Source organism: Anomaloglossus baeobatrachus, chromosome 2, assembly GCF_048569485.1.
Source record: "Anomaloglossus baeobatrachus isolate aAnoBae1 chromosome 2, aAnoBae1.hap1, whole genome shotgun sequence".
NCBI classification, from domain to species: Eukaryota; Metazoa; Chordata; class Amphibia; order Anura; family Aromobatidae; genus Anomaloglossus; species Anomaloglossus baeobatrachus.
The window spans coordinates 273423177-273440584 of NC_134354.1; the positions used below are offsets into that span (position 1 = coordinate 273423177).

General features: G+C 44.9%; 1 protein-coding gene across 2 annotated transcripts in view; it reads right to left on the reverse strand.

The window, feature by feature from the left end:
* The window catches only part of LOC142289837 (uncharacterized), a 228775-nt gene that overhangs the window by 203204 nt on the left and 8163 nt on the right, over nucleotides 1-17408 (reverse strand). The window contains exon 1 of one of the 2 annotated variants that reach the window (XM_075333772.1): nucleotides 4865-4969. The exons of the other annotated variant lie outside the window; for it this stretch is intronic. Within the exon in view, the coding sequence (XP_075189887.1) occupies nucleotides 4865-4879 (15 nt within the window). The 5' untranslated portion in view covers nucleotides 4880-4969. Of the gene's footprint in view, nucleotides 1-4864; nucleotides 4970-17408 lie in introns of those variants that run through there. 2 annotated transcript variants of the gene reach the window in all.

Here is a 17408-nt window from a genome sequence, read left to right on the forward strand (position 1 = left end):
TACAGTGCCAACTACTGAGTCACCATTGATTTTTTTTTTTAGCAAAACAAAACACCTGTTGACATAGTTCGCGGCAACAATGCATGATGTTTTAACACGTTTTTTTTCTCACTGTTTTTTTATGCGGTTTTATCATTGAACAATGTCATTGAAGATGGTTTAAAAAATAAAAAAAGAAAAAAGGTCTGATGTCATTTCCTTCTTCATTCTCCACTAGTGTATGCAGGAGAGCAGACAGCTGCAGAACTACAAGGCTCAGCATACTCCATCCAATAGTGTATGCAGGAGAGCAGACAGCAGCTGCAGAACTACAAGGCTCAGCATGCTCCATTAAGGACTGTATGCTGGAGGGAGAGGCAGGGGGAGCAGACCTTCAAGGCTCAGCATATTACATCTAATAGTGTATGCAGGAGAGCAGACAGCAGCTGCAGAACAACAAAGCTCAGCATCCTACATCCAATAATGTATGCAGGAGAGCAGACAGCAGCTGCAGAATTACAAGGCTCAGCATGATCCATCCAGGACTGTATACAGGATTTTTTATCCACCCAAAAAAATATTTTTGTATGCTAGCCAGGTACAGCAGGCAAGTACGGGCTGCCCCCAACTTCCAGCTGCCTATTTGTACCCGGTTGTGAGCCAAAAATATAGCGAAGCCCTTTTTTTTAAATTATTTCATGACTTTCACCTTCGCCCAATTTTTGAGTCCAGCCAGGTACAACTAGGCAGCTGTGGATTGGAATCCGCAGTGCAGGGTGCCCATGCTTTCTGGGCACCCCCGCTGTGAATTGCAGTCCGCAGCCACCCCAGAAAATGGCGTTTTCATAGAAGAGCCATCTTCTGGCGCTGTATCCAACTCTTCCAGCTGCCCTGGTGACGGTTGGCTCGCTGGGTAATAATGGGGTTAGGGCTAGCTTTATATTATCAGCTGGCCCTAAGCCCGAAATTCATGGTGTCACGCCAATATTAGACATGGCCATCATGAATTTCTAGTAAACATAAAAAAAAAAAAACAGAAAAATATTTTTATTAGAAATAAAACACAACACAATTAGTGACTCCATCTTTATTGAAATAAAGAACCCCCCTCCGCAGTAATCCTGGGTCAAGGGTCCCGCGCCGTCCAATCTGGATCCAATATCATCTGATCGGTTTGCTGGAAGGCAAAGTGATCAGATGATGTGTCAGGATCAAGTGCCTGAATCACATCACACATCAGCTGATTGTATAAACGGCATTTATACAATCAGCTGATGAATCTGTGAAAAAAAAAAAAACCTACACACGTCCCTGCTGACTCCTGTACGACCGCTGCAGGAGCTGCCGGTGATCAGCTGAAGAAGTCTCCGGACGCATCAGCTGATAGCCGGGCGGCAAAAAGAGACTTGCGATCAGCTGATGGGTCAGGTGACCACATCAGGTGATCCACCGCCAGGTCCTGCCGCCATCGTACGTGCCTGAGAGGACACAGCCGGTGCAGCGTTACCGGATGAAGAGCTGGGAGCGGGCATGGCATCGGGAGTCTGCAGACACGCGAGTATGTTTTTTTTTTTTCCTTTCTATTGTTTACCGTATATACTGGCGTATAAGACGACTTTTTACCCCCTTAAAATAATGGCTACAGTGGGGGGTCGTCTTATACGCCGGATATACAGCATATATCATATATATCAGGGGTCGGGAACCTATGGCTCGCGAGCCAGATATGGCTCTTTTGATGGCCGTATCTGGCTCGCAGACAGGGCTCCTACCTGTCTATGGGAAGGATCAGGGCCGGCGCCAGCACCCGGCAAACCCGGTCAGCTGCCGGGGGGGCCCACTCGCGGTGGCAGGAGTGGCGCACCGCTACTCAGGGGGGCCCGGTGGCCGCGCTGTCACCGCCCCCCGCTGAGGATCGAGCTTTCAATTGCATCGGCATCGCAGGTGCCGATACAATTGAGAGCAATGATGAGAGAGTGAGCGGCGCGCTCTCTCTCTTATCATTCTCCCCGCTGTGACTGTCGGCGTTCTTCTGACAGCTCTGCAGCGAGCGCGGTGACGTCATCACTGCGCGCCTGCTGAGAGGTCAGCGAGCGACAGCAATGGACGATGCGCCGAGGAGACCGGATCAGCGGGGGAACGAGAAGTGAGCCGCCCCTCTACTGACACTGGGCTCCCCTGACTCACAGGCCGGCCACTACACAGCGGCACTGGTACACATAGGGGCCCGGCAGCCGCTCTGCGTCTATGTGTAGTGCTGCTGTGTAGTGGCCGAACTGTGAGTCAGGGGAGCCCAGTGTCAGTAGAGGGGCCCCTGACCTGGAGAGGCCACCAGCCATGTCTGAGCTGCAGGAGTGCTAGTCCTGACCTGCACAGCAGACGGAATCTCCATCCTGCAGGACCTGCGATGATGTCACGCCCATGTGACTGTGTGGGAGGAGACACAGGATGCCGGGCAGAAAGCAAGATACTGAATCCTGAAGGAGATTTGGACACATGACTGGTAATAAGAAAAGAGGGGACATGAGGGTGAGGGGGGCTGCAGGGTGAGGGGCATATGAGGGCTGCAGACTGTGACAGAAGCATGTGAAGGGGTGCAGTGTTTTTGAGAGGGGTAAGTTGGGGTACAGGCAGGGTGAGATATGTGAGCAGGGTGTGTGAGATATGGGGGTGTATTGTGTGTGATATGGGGGGTGCAGGCTGTATGGGAAGCAGGGTATGTGACATATGGGGGTGTAGTGTGTGAGATCTGGGGGGTGCAGGCTGTATGGGAAGCAGTGTGTGTGTGTGTGGGATATGGGGGGTGCAGGCCGTATGGGGAGCAGTGTGTGTGTGATATGGGGTGTGCAGGCTGTATGGGAAGCAGGGTGTGAGAGATATGGGGGTGTAGGCTGTATGGGAAGCAGGGTGTGTGAGATATGGGGGTGTAGTGTGTGTGATATGGGGGTGCAGGCTGTATGGGGAGCAGGGTATGTGACATATGGGGGTGTAGTGTGTGGGATATGGGGGGTGCAGGCTGTATGGGGAGCAGTGTGTGTGTGTGATATGGGGGGGTGCAGGCTGTATGGGAAGCAGGGTATGTGACATATGGGGGTGTAGTGTGTGAGATCTGGGGGGTGCAGGCTGTATGGGAAGCAGTGTGTGTGTGTGGGATATGGGGGGTGCAGGCTGTATGGGGAGCAGTGTGTGTGTGTGTGATATGGGGGGTGCAGGCTGTATGGGAAGCAGGGTGTCTGGGCCACTGACCGATACAATTGCTCCAGCGGTCACTTAGTACACAAAGGAGTGTTCCTCTCTGCTGCACTAAGCCACCGCTGGACCTAAACAATAATTCGCTGTAAAATAATAAAATAGATAATTGACATAACTGACAATGCGTTGTGTGACATGTCCAATATTCCAGCTTCTTTCTTCTGCGAATGCCTCAAAGCTGGCATTCTCTCAACATCAGGTGGGAAGAATGCCAGCTTCCAGTCATGCGCAGGAAAAAGAAGAAGCCAGACTGCTGGACTGATGTCATGCATCACAAGTTCACAATGTAAGTTATTTATTTGATTTTTTTACTGCTAATTACCATTGTTTCAGTCCAGTTGTGGCTTTATACAGCAGGGAGGAGCATTCCTTGCTGTACTAAGTGAACATTGGAGCGATTGATCTGTCAATGGCCCTTTAAACATATTGTACAGCTCTCGCGGAATTATATTTCAAAATATGTGGCGTTTACGGCTCTCTTAGCCAAAAAGGTTCCTGACCCCTGATATATATCATACAGCATATACAGTGGATATATAGCGGATACATAGCAGGGGGCCGCACTGTGTGAGGAGGTGTTTTTTTTTTCACTGTCCAGTATAACCAATAGGATTAGTGCAGTAACGCCAGATTCCCCTCGCATCCATGCAGGGACATTAATGAAGAGCTTACATGCTGGTGTAAGTGTGCATATTGCTACAGTAAGTGCTGCTGCCGACCCCGCCCCCTTTCTCGGCCCGGTGACTCCCCCGCCCCTGCACTAATCCTATTGGTTATACTGGACAGTAAAAAAAAACACCTCCTCACACAGTGCGGCCCCCTGCTCTTAGCATACTGAAGCATACTGAATATGTATCACAAGATGTCATTGATGTACGGTACTTATGATATCAGATGACGAACAGGATTTTGAAGGCTTTTAAAGGGAAACTGTCATGCCAGCAAGACCTGTTACAATATCGCAGCTTACAGTTATGATCACCAGGCACTTGCTCTCTTGTTTGTTTTGCAAAGTTTTAGCTTTACCGTACATGTTTGAAACAACCTTATGTTTATAAGTGACAGTTTTGCTGCTATATACAGTACCTGCATGTCATATGCATTTGAATTAAAATTAACATGTTGCAATCAAAGCAGACTTTTTTTCATTTGGGAGCGGGGTAGTCTTATACAGTGAGTATATCCCAAATTCTATATTTTTAGGGCAGAAGTTGGGGGTCGTCTTATACGCCCAGTCATCTTATACGCCGGCATATACGGTACTTTCGTTTTCACTGCTACTTCCATCTCACGCGCGGGAGCAGACCTGCCGCCGCACGGGAGACTGAACGAGCAGTGGCGGTACCGGGAGGATTCCATTACCGCAGTGTGTATAATATATATATAATACAGTCAGTGAATATATGTGTGTGAGTGTGTGGGGGCTGAAAAGAGTCAGTGGATATATATGTGTGGGCTCAGAACAGTCAGTGGATATATATGTGTGGGCTCAGAACAGTCAGTGGATATATATGTGTGGGCTCAGAACAGTCAGTGGATATATATGTGTGGGCTCAGAACAGTCAGTGGATATAGCGAATGTGTAACAGTCAGTGTTGGATGTGGAATAGTACGTGTGTGTGTATATACTTACTAATGGTTGAGTCATCTCCACGTTCCTGTGAACGCTGATCTTCAGGGACCTGCTGCAGTAAGGCTGCTCCTTCTACAGGGCACCGTACGATGCTGCTGCTCCTTTCTGACTAAAATGTGTTTCCACTTTACTTCCGGGTGGACTGTACAATTCATATACAGTCACCCAGAAAATGGCGACACATTACTATGATATACACCTCCTCCCCTTTTGGGTGCAGTGTAACACCCAAAAGGGGAGGAGAATAGGCATGTCATCTAGTGACTGCCCAAATTTGCAGCTATCGTAATTCTACTAAGGATTACTATAGCCTTTGGATGTGTACACAGGAAGATGCTCCCCCTACTGGCAATTATAAGTATTTTTAATAAAAAAAATTTTTGTAAAATATTTAGAAGTTTAATTATATTAAGAAAACAGTTGTTACACAATTGTAATATTGTTTGCAGATTTGGCCTACAAAAAAAAAATAGACGATACAGTCCCTTTAAGAAGCCCTACTGTTCTCCACTTAATATCTGTTTTAATAGCACCTGTTTTAACCTGTTACCGGTATAAAAGACACCTGTCCACACACTCAATCACACTCCAACCTCTCCAATATGGTCAAGACCAAAGAGCTGTCTAAGGATACCAGGAACAAAATTGTACACCTGCACAAGCTTGGAAGGCCTACCGGACAATAGGCAAGCAGCTTGGTGTGAAGGCAACACCTCTTGGTGCAATTATTACAAAATGGAAGGAAGACAAGATAACTGTCTATCTTACTCAATCTTGGGCTCCATGGAAGATCTTGCATTGTGAGGTAAGGATGATTCTGATAAAGGTCAGGAATCAGTCCAGAACTACACTGGAGGACCTGGTTAATGATGTGAAGAGAGCTGGAACCACAGTCTCAAAGATTACCATTAGTAAAAGACTATGCCGGCCTGGATTAAAATCTTGCAGGGCCCACAAGGTTCCCATGTTCACGTCAGCACATATTCAGACCCATTTGAAGTTCGCCTGTGACCATCTGGATAAGGCTACATTCACACGACCGTTCCGTTTTTGCGGTCCGCAAAAAACTGTCCTGTTTTTCCATGCATGCATCCATGTGATTTTCCGTTTTTATTGAGGACCGCAAAAAAAACAAACAAAAACAGGAGAGTTACATACAGTCCAGGGTATCTGGCCTGTGTGATACTGTCTGCTGAGCTGTGTATCTAATCCTATCCTGTGTGATACTGTCTGCTGAGCTGTGTATCTAATCCTATCCTGTGTGATACTGTCTGCTGAGCTGTGTATCTAATCCTATCCTGTGTGATACTGTCTGCTGAGCTGTGTATCTAATCTCTAATCCTATCCTGTGTGATACTGTCTGCTGAGCTGTGTATCTAATCCTATCCTGTGTGATACTGTCTGCTGAGCTGTGTATCTAATCCTATCCTGTGTGATACTGTCTGCTGAGCTGTGTATCTAATCCTATCCTGTGTGATACTGTCTGCAGGGCTGTGTATCTAATCCTATCCTGTGTGATACTGTCTGCACAGCTGTGTATCTAGTCCTATCCTGTGTGATACTGTCTGCAGAGCCGTGTATCTAATCCTATCCTGTGTGATACTCCTGCTGTCCTTGGTGACACTTTAGACATTTCTGGTCACCAGGAAAATGGCTGTGCACTGTGTCCTTACATGTCATTCTCTGTTATCTGTTGTAAACACTCAGATTAGGAGAGGGGAGGCGTGCCATCACACACAGGAGAGCAGACTCCGCCCACTTTACAGCAGTCTGTAATCTGAGCTTTTTATACAGTGGAAATTCAGTAGGATTTCAGAAGCTGCTCCCCCTAGTGTTTAACAGTGGAAAATATCAAACTTTTTAATTTTTTTTTTTATATTTTGCACAATTAAAAAAAAAAGGCCCTCACAGTGAGGAGGACATCGCTTGACAAAAGACTATGCTCATGTAGTTTAAACGCGTCGCTGTTGTCATACTATTTTTTTCCCCGCTGGAGTGACAGCTTGACTTTTACATGTATTGTAAGTGTCTGATTTTATGAATTCGCTAAGCATCAAATAAATCCTGGAAATTTTATTATCTGATTCCTGGTCATTGCGCTGGACATTAGTCTTTTTCCTATGGCTCAGTGATGGCTTATTGTTTTGCGTCCTGAGCTGACGTAATTAACAGTACCATTTTTTTGCGCAGAAGCGCCGTTTTGATCGCCTGTTATCGCATTTTGTGCAAAATTTGTGGTGACCAAAAATTGTATTTTTGGCGTTTAGAATTTTTTTGCAGCTACTCCATTTACCAATCAGATTAATTGATTTTATATTTAGATAGAACGGGCGTTTCTGAATGTGGCGATACCAAATGTGTATATTTTTTTTTTTTTTTAACACTTTAATTTTCAATGAGGAGTGATTTGAACTTGTAGGTCTTTTTTAAAACTTTTTTTTTTTTATTTTACTAGTATCCCTAGGGGACTATAAGGGTCAGCAGTCTGATTGCTTGTTCCTTTCTGTAGATAAGAGCAGCATTTCTCTGATCTGCAGAAAAGCTGCTCTCCTCTCACACATGGCGCTCTGCCGGGTGTAAGAGGAATTGACTCATGATAGCTACAAGAGTCATCACATGACCCTGTGCTACCATGACAACCATCGGAGCCACGTGATCATGTCACGTGATTTCCAATGGAGCCAGGTAAGTGAATGCTTACCGTGCCTCGCTGTTACATCGCGCTGTGACATTTTCACAACAAGATGTAAGGGGTTAACAGGCGCGAGTGGAACGCGGATCCATTCGTGCTTGATAGCCGCACATGTCAGCTGTTTAAATCAGCTGACATATGCGAGGATCACTGCTGGCTGCTCGAGGCAGCCGGCAGGAGTCATGTGTCGTGAAGAGGTTAAAAAATGGTGTTAATGTAAAGTAGACATGTGGGAAATGTTATTTATTAACTATACTGTGTGATATAACTCTCTGGTTTAAGGGTATAAAAATTCAAAGTTTTATTCAAAGAATATTTCCCAAATACTCAACATTTTTGTCAAATTTTCAATTTTTTTCACAAATAAACACAAAAAAATATTGTCCTAAATTTACCACTGCCATCTAACAACACGTGCCAATTACCAACTGCCATATCCTATCTATAGAAAAGTCTTCACTGAATACAGACTTTACAACCGAATTGAGAATTGTTATAAAGCCTGGGCAATTTTGGCAGAGAAATACACCAGGGAAAATATGTCATACACTACTGATTTTGCAACTTTTCCCACCTACAAAGCATGGAGAGGTCTGTAATTTTTAGCCTATGTACACTTCACCTGTGACAGACAGAATTAAAAAAAAAAAAAACAGAACATCCCATTGTATGATTTATAAGAATTTATTTGCATTGTATTGCATGAAATAAGTATTTGATCACCTACTAACCAGGAAACATTCTGGCTCACATAGACCTGTTATTTTTTCTTTAAGGCTGCTTTCACACATCAGGTTTTTGCTGTGCGGCACAATCCGACCTTTGCAGGAAAAACGCATCAGTTGGTTTTTTTTGCCGCCAGGTGCGTTTTTTCCTCATAGACTTTTATTAGCGCCGGATTGTGCCGCATGGCGTTGCGTCCGGTTTTTGCCGTATGCGGCATATTTAGCTGATGCGGCAGCCGGATGAAACGTTGAAGCGAACATTTTTGTCTGCGGCGGAAAAAAAAATGCATTGCGCCGGAACGGCGCGATTTACAATGCAAGCCTATGGACGCCGGATGAGTTTTTTTGCACTGCGCATGCTCAGTATCAAGCCGCAACAGTCAAACGGACGGGCCGCATGGAAAAACGTATGCAACTGATCCGTTTTTTTTGCGCATCCGTTGCATAGGTTTTTGAGCCGGATTGAGCCGCACTGCTAAAACCGGATGTGTGAAAGCAGCTTAAGAAGCCCTACTGCTCTCCACTTAATATCTGTTTTAATTGCAACTGTTTTAACCTGTTACCGGTATAAAAGACACCTGTCCACACACTCAATCACACTCCAACCTCTCCAATATGGTCAAGACCAAAGAGCTGTCTAAGGATACCAGGAACAAAATTGTACACCTGCACAAGCTTGGATGGCCTACCGGACAATAGGCAAGCAGCTTGGTGTGAAGGCAACACCTCTTGGTGCAATTATTACAAAATGGAAGGAAGACAAGATAACTGTCTATCTTACTCAATCTTGGGCTCCATGGAAGATCTTGCATTGTGAGGTAAGGATGATTCTGATAAAGGTCAGGAATCAGTCCAGAACTACACTGGAGGACCTGGTTAATGATCTGAAGAGAGCTGGAACCACAGTCTCAAAGATTACCATTAGTAAAAGACTATGCCGTCCTGGATTAAAATCCTGCAGGGCCCACAAGGTTCCCATGTTCACGTCATCACATGTTCAGACCCATTTGAAGTTCGCCTGTGACCATCTGGATAAGGCTACATTCACACGACCGTTCTGTTTTTGCGGTCCGCAAAAAACGGTCCTGTTTTTCCATGCATGCATCCATGTGCCATTCGTGTGATTTCCGTTTTTATTGAGGGCCGCAAAAAAAAAACAAAACACAGAGTTACATACAGTCCAGGGTATCTGGCCAGATGCTGGTCCCCATATAAGGTCTATGGGGAACAGAATCCAGCGCAAAGGGGTAGGAGAAAACGCTACATACTCACCGATCACCGGGCGGCTGTCACACTTCTCCCGTGGCAGTTCTTTGTTCTTCTGAAGCCGGCTGCTCTTTAGGATAGCTTCATATTCACTGCTTCCCAGCTTATCGGCGACATGATGTTGATGTGTTCATTCTATCTACTAAAGATCGCAGTACATCGCGGTTCACGTTTTATCCTGTGCTCTATGCTGAGCGCTTACACCGGGGTTTCCGTGTAAATCTCTGAAATAATTGATTTAGATGGATCTCTCTCTGTCCTATGGTCCTGCCATTCCAGTCTTTTTAGACGTGCATAAAAGTGCAGTTGACCACCTCTTTAGTACGCATCTTAAAAGATGGACACTGCTAAACAGAAGCCACAGAGACCAGAATATCTCAGCTGCTTCATTAGTGAATGGATCGGTCTGAGGTTTCATCTGAATTACGTATTTTGTAGATGTAGATGGAAACCCAGATGTAAGCACTCAGTGTAGAGCACAGGATAAATGTGAATTGATCCAAAATATTCTGTACCCCAAAATGCCACCATCTACTCAACCCACAAAAAGCAAGTCCTCACTCAGGTTAGTCATCTGTTAAAGGGAACCAATTACCAGGATTTTCGTATATAACCTAAAGCCAGTGCTATAATGGAACTATCAGGCTGATTCTCTACATACCATTAGTGGTCAGCTTGGATGTTTAGGTTTTGAAATCCAAGAAAGTAAAGTTTATAAAATCGTCAGCTGCTTGAGTGAAAGCAGCTGAGGAGCAGATAATATCTGGGGGGGGGGGAATTCATAGTTATCCCCTCCCCTGTAAGAATTAGCATAAGTATTGAGGCGGGGCCTCAGCCAACAAAGCTTACATCAGGAAGCAACATTTTCCTATTGGCTGAGGCCCGCCCGTTTTGGTCACTTCAGTATGACCTAACCACAGGTCCTGGAAGAAAAAAGTTACATTGATTGTATAATATTTAAGCTAATTCTAACAGGGGGAGGGGATAACTATGAATTCCCCCCAGATATCTGCTCCTCAGCTGCTGTCACTCAAGCAGATGCTGATTTTATAAACTTTACTTTCTTGTATTTCAAAACCTAAACATCCGAGGTGACCACTAAAGGTATGTAGAGAATCAGCCTGATAGTGCCAGTATAGCACTGGCTTTAGGTTATATACAAAAATCCTGGTGACTGGTTCCCTTTAACAGCAATCTAAGGGTTTTTTACATTACTGGAAGCACAGAGGCTATGGAACAGCCATAGAATAGCAAAAAAAGGTTTTCAGCTCACCTGCAACCCGGACTGCTGTTCCTTGCGGGTGCCTGGAATCCACCGGTAGGTACAACCGGTAAAGACAGTGACATAGGAAGAAAGGAAGGGATTTGGCACTAATTTCTTCTTAAAATAAAATCATTCAAGGACTGAATAAGGACTTTTTGTGTTTTTAATGTAAGTCCGAAACGCGTAAAGTTCCCATGCCTGGTAACCCCCCCCATGGTGTCCACAGGAATTTTTTAAGAATCCAATAAACTTTTGAATGATTTTATTTTAAGAAGAAATTAGTGCCGGATCCCTTCCTTTCTTCCTATGTCGCTATGGAACAGCACTAACTCCTCGCCCTCAAAAGAAATCCAGCAAACTCAGCGCTCACAAATCCAAATTCCCGTTTCCCTTCTGAGCCCCACAGAGTGCCTAAACCACACACGTCCACATCTTTGGCATTTCAGTAGTGAGGAGAACCCGTTAAATTTACAGGGTGCAGATCTCCTGAAGCTGGGCACATTGTATGGGCACTACAATGTACTGGTACTACAAGAGTAGATTTCTATTTTCACTCTGCAACATCCATTGTTGCTAGTTTCTGCAAAACACCCATGGAGTCAAAATGATCACTACACCAGTAGATAAATTAGTAGAGGGGTGTAAGTTACAAATTTGGGTCACTTGAAAGAGGTTTCTACTCTTCTGGAACGTAATGGCTCTGCAAATGGAGTCTGCAATCTATCCTAGGAAACTCTGGGCTCCAAAAGTCAAATATTGGTCCTTCCCTTCTGAGCCCTGCCGTGTGCCCAAACAATAGTTTTCCACCACATATGTGGCATCAGCATACTTAGAAGGAATTTCACAAGCCATTGTAAGGTTACTCTTACAACCCCTGTTACTCTTGTGAAATTGCAAAAACATTTTTGTGGGAAAAAAGTTATTTCTTATTTTCATGGCTCAAAATTATAAAATTCTGTGAAATACCTAGGGTCCAAGGTGCTCATGAGTCGACAAACCTGGGTAAATTCATGGAGGGGTCTAGTTTCCAAAATGGGGTCACTTGTGGGAAGTTTCCACTGTTTAGGCACATCAGGGGCTCTCCAAATGCAAAATGATGTCTGCTAGTGATTCCAGCCAATTTTGCATTTCAAAAATCAAATGGCGCTCCCTCTCTTCCGAGCCTTGCCGTGCGCCCAAACAGTAGTTTTCTACCACATATGAGGTATCAGTGTTCTCAGGAGAAATTGCATAACAAATTGTATAGTGCATTGTCTCCTGTTACCCTTGTGACATTGCTAAATTTAGAGCTAAAACAACATTTGTGTGTTAAAATGTGATTTTTGTCATTTTCAGAGCTCAGCGTTATAAACTTCTGTAAAGCACCTGGAGGTTCAAGGTCCTCACCACAAATCTAGATAAATTCCTTAAAGGGTCTATTTTCCAAAATGGGGTCACTTGTGGTGGGGTTTCCACTGTTTAGGCACCTCATGGGCTCTCCAAACATAGCATCCACTATTGATTCCATATAATTTTTCGTTCCAAAAGTTGAATGGCGCTCCTTCCCTTCTGAGCCCCGCTGTGTGCCCAAACAGTAGATTTCCACCACATATGGGGTATCTGTCTACTCAGGAGAATTTGCACAATGAATCGTGCATTATTTTGTTGTTACTCTTGTAAGAATGCAAAATTTGGGACTAAAGTAACATTTTTTGGGAAAGTATTTTTTTCATTTTTTCCTCCACATTGCTTTAGTTCCTGTGAAGGACCTAATGTGTTACTAAACTTCCTGAATGTGCTTTTGAGCAGTTTGAAGGGTGCAGAACTGCACAGGGAGCCAGTTACATCAGCATTCAGACTTCACTTTGGTTCAGACAATGCAGACCTATCAATGGTTCACTCAACTTTTAGTTTCAGAGCAGCTGAATGAAAAACAACAACCAATATGGCTGTATTGCCACTCTTGCAAAAATGACTGCCTCCGCTGAATAAAAAAATTACTATTTCTTGGTTTGAATAAAACTTTTGTCTGCTGCATGCCAAATTTTAGGATGTTTACAACATCCGCCATAAAAGAATGGCGAATGTCGGAAGCGGGTGTATGGAGCGGGCTTATGGAGTGAGATTGCGCCATACTTGGCAGGCAATGGCTGTGTATTACAGTCAGGACATGGTGCTAAGAATCATGAGTGGAGTGGAGCTCTGCCCCCGATTGTTAACCCACCGGCAGTGGGGTCTGATATTTTAAGCGCCCATTGTGGCACCCGTGACGTGATCGTGGGTCAAAGATGGGTTGTTATGACAGCAGGGAGTCTGATGAAGACCTCCGCACTTGTCGTAGTAGCGCTCCTTTGAAACCCTGCCTGTGGCTGAGCTTGAAAAGAGACTGTGATTTCTGCTATGTACAGCAATTCTGTGGCGCATTGTTGTATACAGGACAAGTGATCAGACGATGAAAGGTTATAGTCCCCTAAAAGGACTGTTAGAAAGTGAATAGTAAAAAAAAAAAAACAAAAAACCCATAAAAGTTCAAATCACCCCCCTTTTACCACATAAAAAATAAAGATATGTGAGCTGAGCCTTAGTGTAATCGTTGGGAGGCAGAATAAACATTTGTTACGCCATTCACCATACGTTATAAGTGATGACACGGCTTTATTCTTCAAGTCCGTGCGATTACAGGTATAACAGAGTTACCAAGTTGTTTTAGGTTTGGCTACTATCACAGAAAACAACGCTTTTTAAAAAAAAAGTGTGGGCTTGTTTTTTTGCTGGAAAAGTTGGCGTTTTTATTGTACAGTTTTCTGGCAAGTAGTATTTTTTGATCGTTTTCCCGAATTGGGGATAAAGAACTAACAAATATCAGAAATTGAGAATCATTATGGTTTTTTATGACTTCTACAGGGTAGTAAAAATGATAAGACCGCTCTATTCTTCCGGTTAGTACGATTACAACGATACCTCATTTATACAATTTTTTTTTTTTATGCTTTGCCATTTTTACTCAAAAAAATTTCTAGAAAAATTGTTGTTTTTGCATCGCTCTATTCTGAGAGTTATAGCTTTTTCATTTTTCCACTGACAGAGCTGTATGGCAGTTAGTATTATGCAAGACAAGATGACGTTTTCGACTACTGTATTTTTCCGCTTTCTAAGACGCACCTGATTATAAGACGTACCCCCAAATTTGGTGAAGGAAAAGAGAATTTATTTTTTTAATGTTAAATGGGGTCCGTCTTATAATGCCAGTGTCCGTCTAACAAATCATATAGGGTATATGTCCCTCATAGCCCCCCATCCTAAAATTATCCCCCCTTAATCTGGATATGGCCCCTTATATTCAATATAGCCCCCTTGTGCTGGGACACGTCCCCCTGTGCTGCCCATGGCCCCTATAGATTGCACACCTCCGCTTTGTTAGATATGGCCCCCATACAGCTGCCCATGGCCCCTATAGATGGCACATCTCCCTTGTGTTAAGATATCGCCCCCATGCTGCTGCCCATAATAAAATAAACCACTCTTTCCTTACCTTCTCAGCGCTGTCCCTCCTCGTGTCTCCCTCCTCGCAGTTGAGCTCCAGCTTCCTCCACTTCCTGGTTCTTGCTGCCGGTCATGTGATCGGCAGAGCAGAGTGATATCATCTCTGCGTGCCTTATCACAGACAGCAGCAGCAGGAGACGGGAGATCAGCACTGGAGGTAAGTAAAGCTTTTTTTATTTTACTATGGGCAGCAGCAGCATGGGGGCCATATCTAACACAGGGGGGATCATGTGCGATCAAAGGGAGCACAGGCAGATATAATATGCCCTGCTGCCCCAGCCCCTCAGCGTGATGCGATTTCAGCACCACACTGATGGACAGCGGCTGTGCATATTATATGAGCGGGAAATCAAAGGCTGCCGCCCGCAGCTTTACCAGCTCCCAGCACCGCTCCAGAGCGAACCCTGCAGTAATATTATATATATATATATACACACACACACACATATCTCACCCCCCCCCGTATATTCGGTTTATAAGACGCACCCCCTACTTTCCCCCAAAATTTGGGGGAACAAAAGTGCGTCTTATAAAGTGAAAAATATGGTATATCATTTTTGTTCGTCATTTTATCACATTTTATTCCACTTTTATGTTGGAGGTATGATGAAAAAAGCATATTTTTTTGCCGCATTTTTATTTTTTTATGGTGTTCACTGTAGGGGTTAAATAATTGACTGTTTTATTGATTGTGTTGTCCTGGACACAGCGATAAGAAATATAATTTATGTGTATCAGCTCACCGTGTACACGCTCACTCCTGGCCTCTCCCTGGAGCACGGACAGGCACTGCCACAGCCCGATATTGCAAATAGAAGAAAGATGGAACATCCAGCTCTTCAGGCGAGGAAAGCCATGGTCTTTATTTTAGCATGCAGACAACGGATGACATGACCAGCACAGCACTACGTGTTTCAGGTGAAACAATCACCCTTAATCATGAAGTCGCCTGAAGAGCTGGATGTTACTTCTTCCTTCGATAAGAAATATGTATAACTTTATTATTCTAATCACTCGTCTCATGAATTGCAAAAATTTCTTGCCCGTGTCGCACAATGCTGTAACCCCCCGTCACATGTACTTACCTTCCAAACAACCTCGCTGTGGGCGGCAAACATCCACTTCCTGAAGGGGGAGGGACGTTCGGCGTCACTGCGATGTCACACAGCGGACGGCCAATAGAAGCGGAGGGGCGGAGATGAGCGGGATGTAAATATCCCGCCCACCTCCTTCCCTTAGCATTGCCGGTGGGACGCAGGTAAGCTGCAGTTCATAGTTCCCGGGGTGTCACACGGAGCGATGTGTGCTGCCTCGGGAACAATGAACAACAGGACGTTCGATTTTAAGAAAATGAACGACGTGTCAACGATTAACGAGAAGGTGAGTATTTCTGCTCGTTCATCGCTGTCACACGCTACGATATCACTAACTATGCCGGATGTGCGTCACTTAAGACCGCTTTACACGCTGCAACATCTCTAGCCGATGCTAGCGATGTTGAGCGTGATAGCACCCGCCCCCATCGTACGGCCGATATGTGGTGATCGCTACCATAGCGAACATTATAGCTATGGCAGCGTCACATGTCCTTACAAGCTCTGCGACGTCGCTGTGGCCCGGCGAACTGCCTCCTTTCTAAGGGGGCGGTTCGTTCAGCGTCACAGCGATGTCACTAAGCGGCCGCCCAATCAAAGCGGAGGGGCGGAGATGAGCGGGACGAACATCCCGCCCACCTCCTTCCTTCCTCATTGCTGGCGGGACGCAGGTAAAGTGAGGTTCCTCGTTCCTGTGCTGTCACACATAGCGATGTGTGCTGCCGCAGAAATGAGGAACAACATCGTTACTGCAACAGCAACGATATTTGGGAACAGGGGGGCATGTCACCGATTAGACATTTTGAACGTTTTTGCAACGAATCAAAATCGCTAATAGGTGTCACACGCAACGACATTGCTAAAGCGACCGGATCTGCGTCACAAATTCCGTGACCCCAACGAGATCGCTTTAGCGATCTCGTAGCGTGTAAAGCCACCTTTATGACGTGACCCCACCGACATCTCGTTAGATATATCATAGCATGTAAAGCCCGCTTAAGAGGTCACCATACCTGCCACATCAGGGGGTCATTGTTTTAACATTTGAACTCTGGGTGCCATGACAACCATTGGCTCCCTGTGATTTTGTCAGGAGGGTGCTGATGGAGGGAGCCCTTTCCCTCCCACAACCTTCTAAATGCCATGATCACTATAGCTCACGGCATCTGGAAGGTTAATCAGCTGTGCCGAGTGATATTTCAGTACCTCCTGCAGGATTATGCTGTGATTGGTCAGTCAATTTGACTGATCGATCACAGCAATCTGTGTGCGGGGACCTATGAAATGTGTCCCCACATATGTCTTCCTGTGCCAGTCAGCTGTCAGTGACTGCTGTCAGCACGGAACTGTCACTGTTTTTACACAGTGACAGTTTAAAGACATGACGGACATAGCACATCATGATGTGGGATTAGGACGTGCTATGTACGTCATTCGGTGTTACGGGGTTAAAGAGAACCTATCAGCAGGATTTAGCAATATATGAGCAAACACTGCTGATCCCTTCTATCCCTGCAGATCCACTGCTGACCCTTGCAATCCATCCTGGCTTGTTTACAAATGACCAGCATGTGACTTCAGCAGCTAATCAATAGCCTCACTGGGCACATGCTGTGTTTACTGGCGACTTTACCTCTGATGCCACCGATTGGCTGCATATTATACCGATTTTGCCACTGATTTACTGCAGAAAAATGTCACTTTTGCCTCTATTCTTAACCCCTTTGTGACGCGGCCAATTTTCGTTTTTTCACCGCCTTCTTCCCAGAGCCATATTTTTGTTTATTTTACTGTCCACATAAACATAGGACGGCTTGTTTGTTGCAGGACAAGTTGTACTTTTGGATGACACCTTTCATTTGACCATATAGCGGACTCTAGAAAAAGGGAAAAAAATTCAATTGTGGAGAAATTGGGAAAAAAAAACCCTGAATTCTGACATTTTGGTGGGAAGGTTTTTGTGTACATTTTGTAGTAAAAT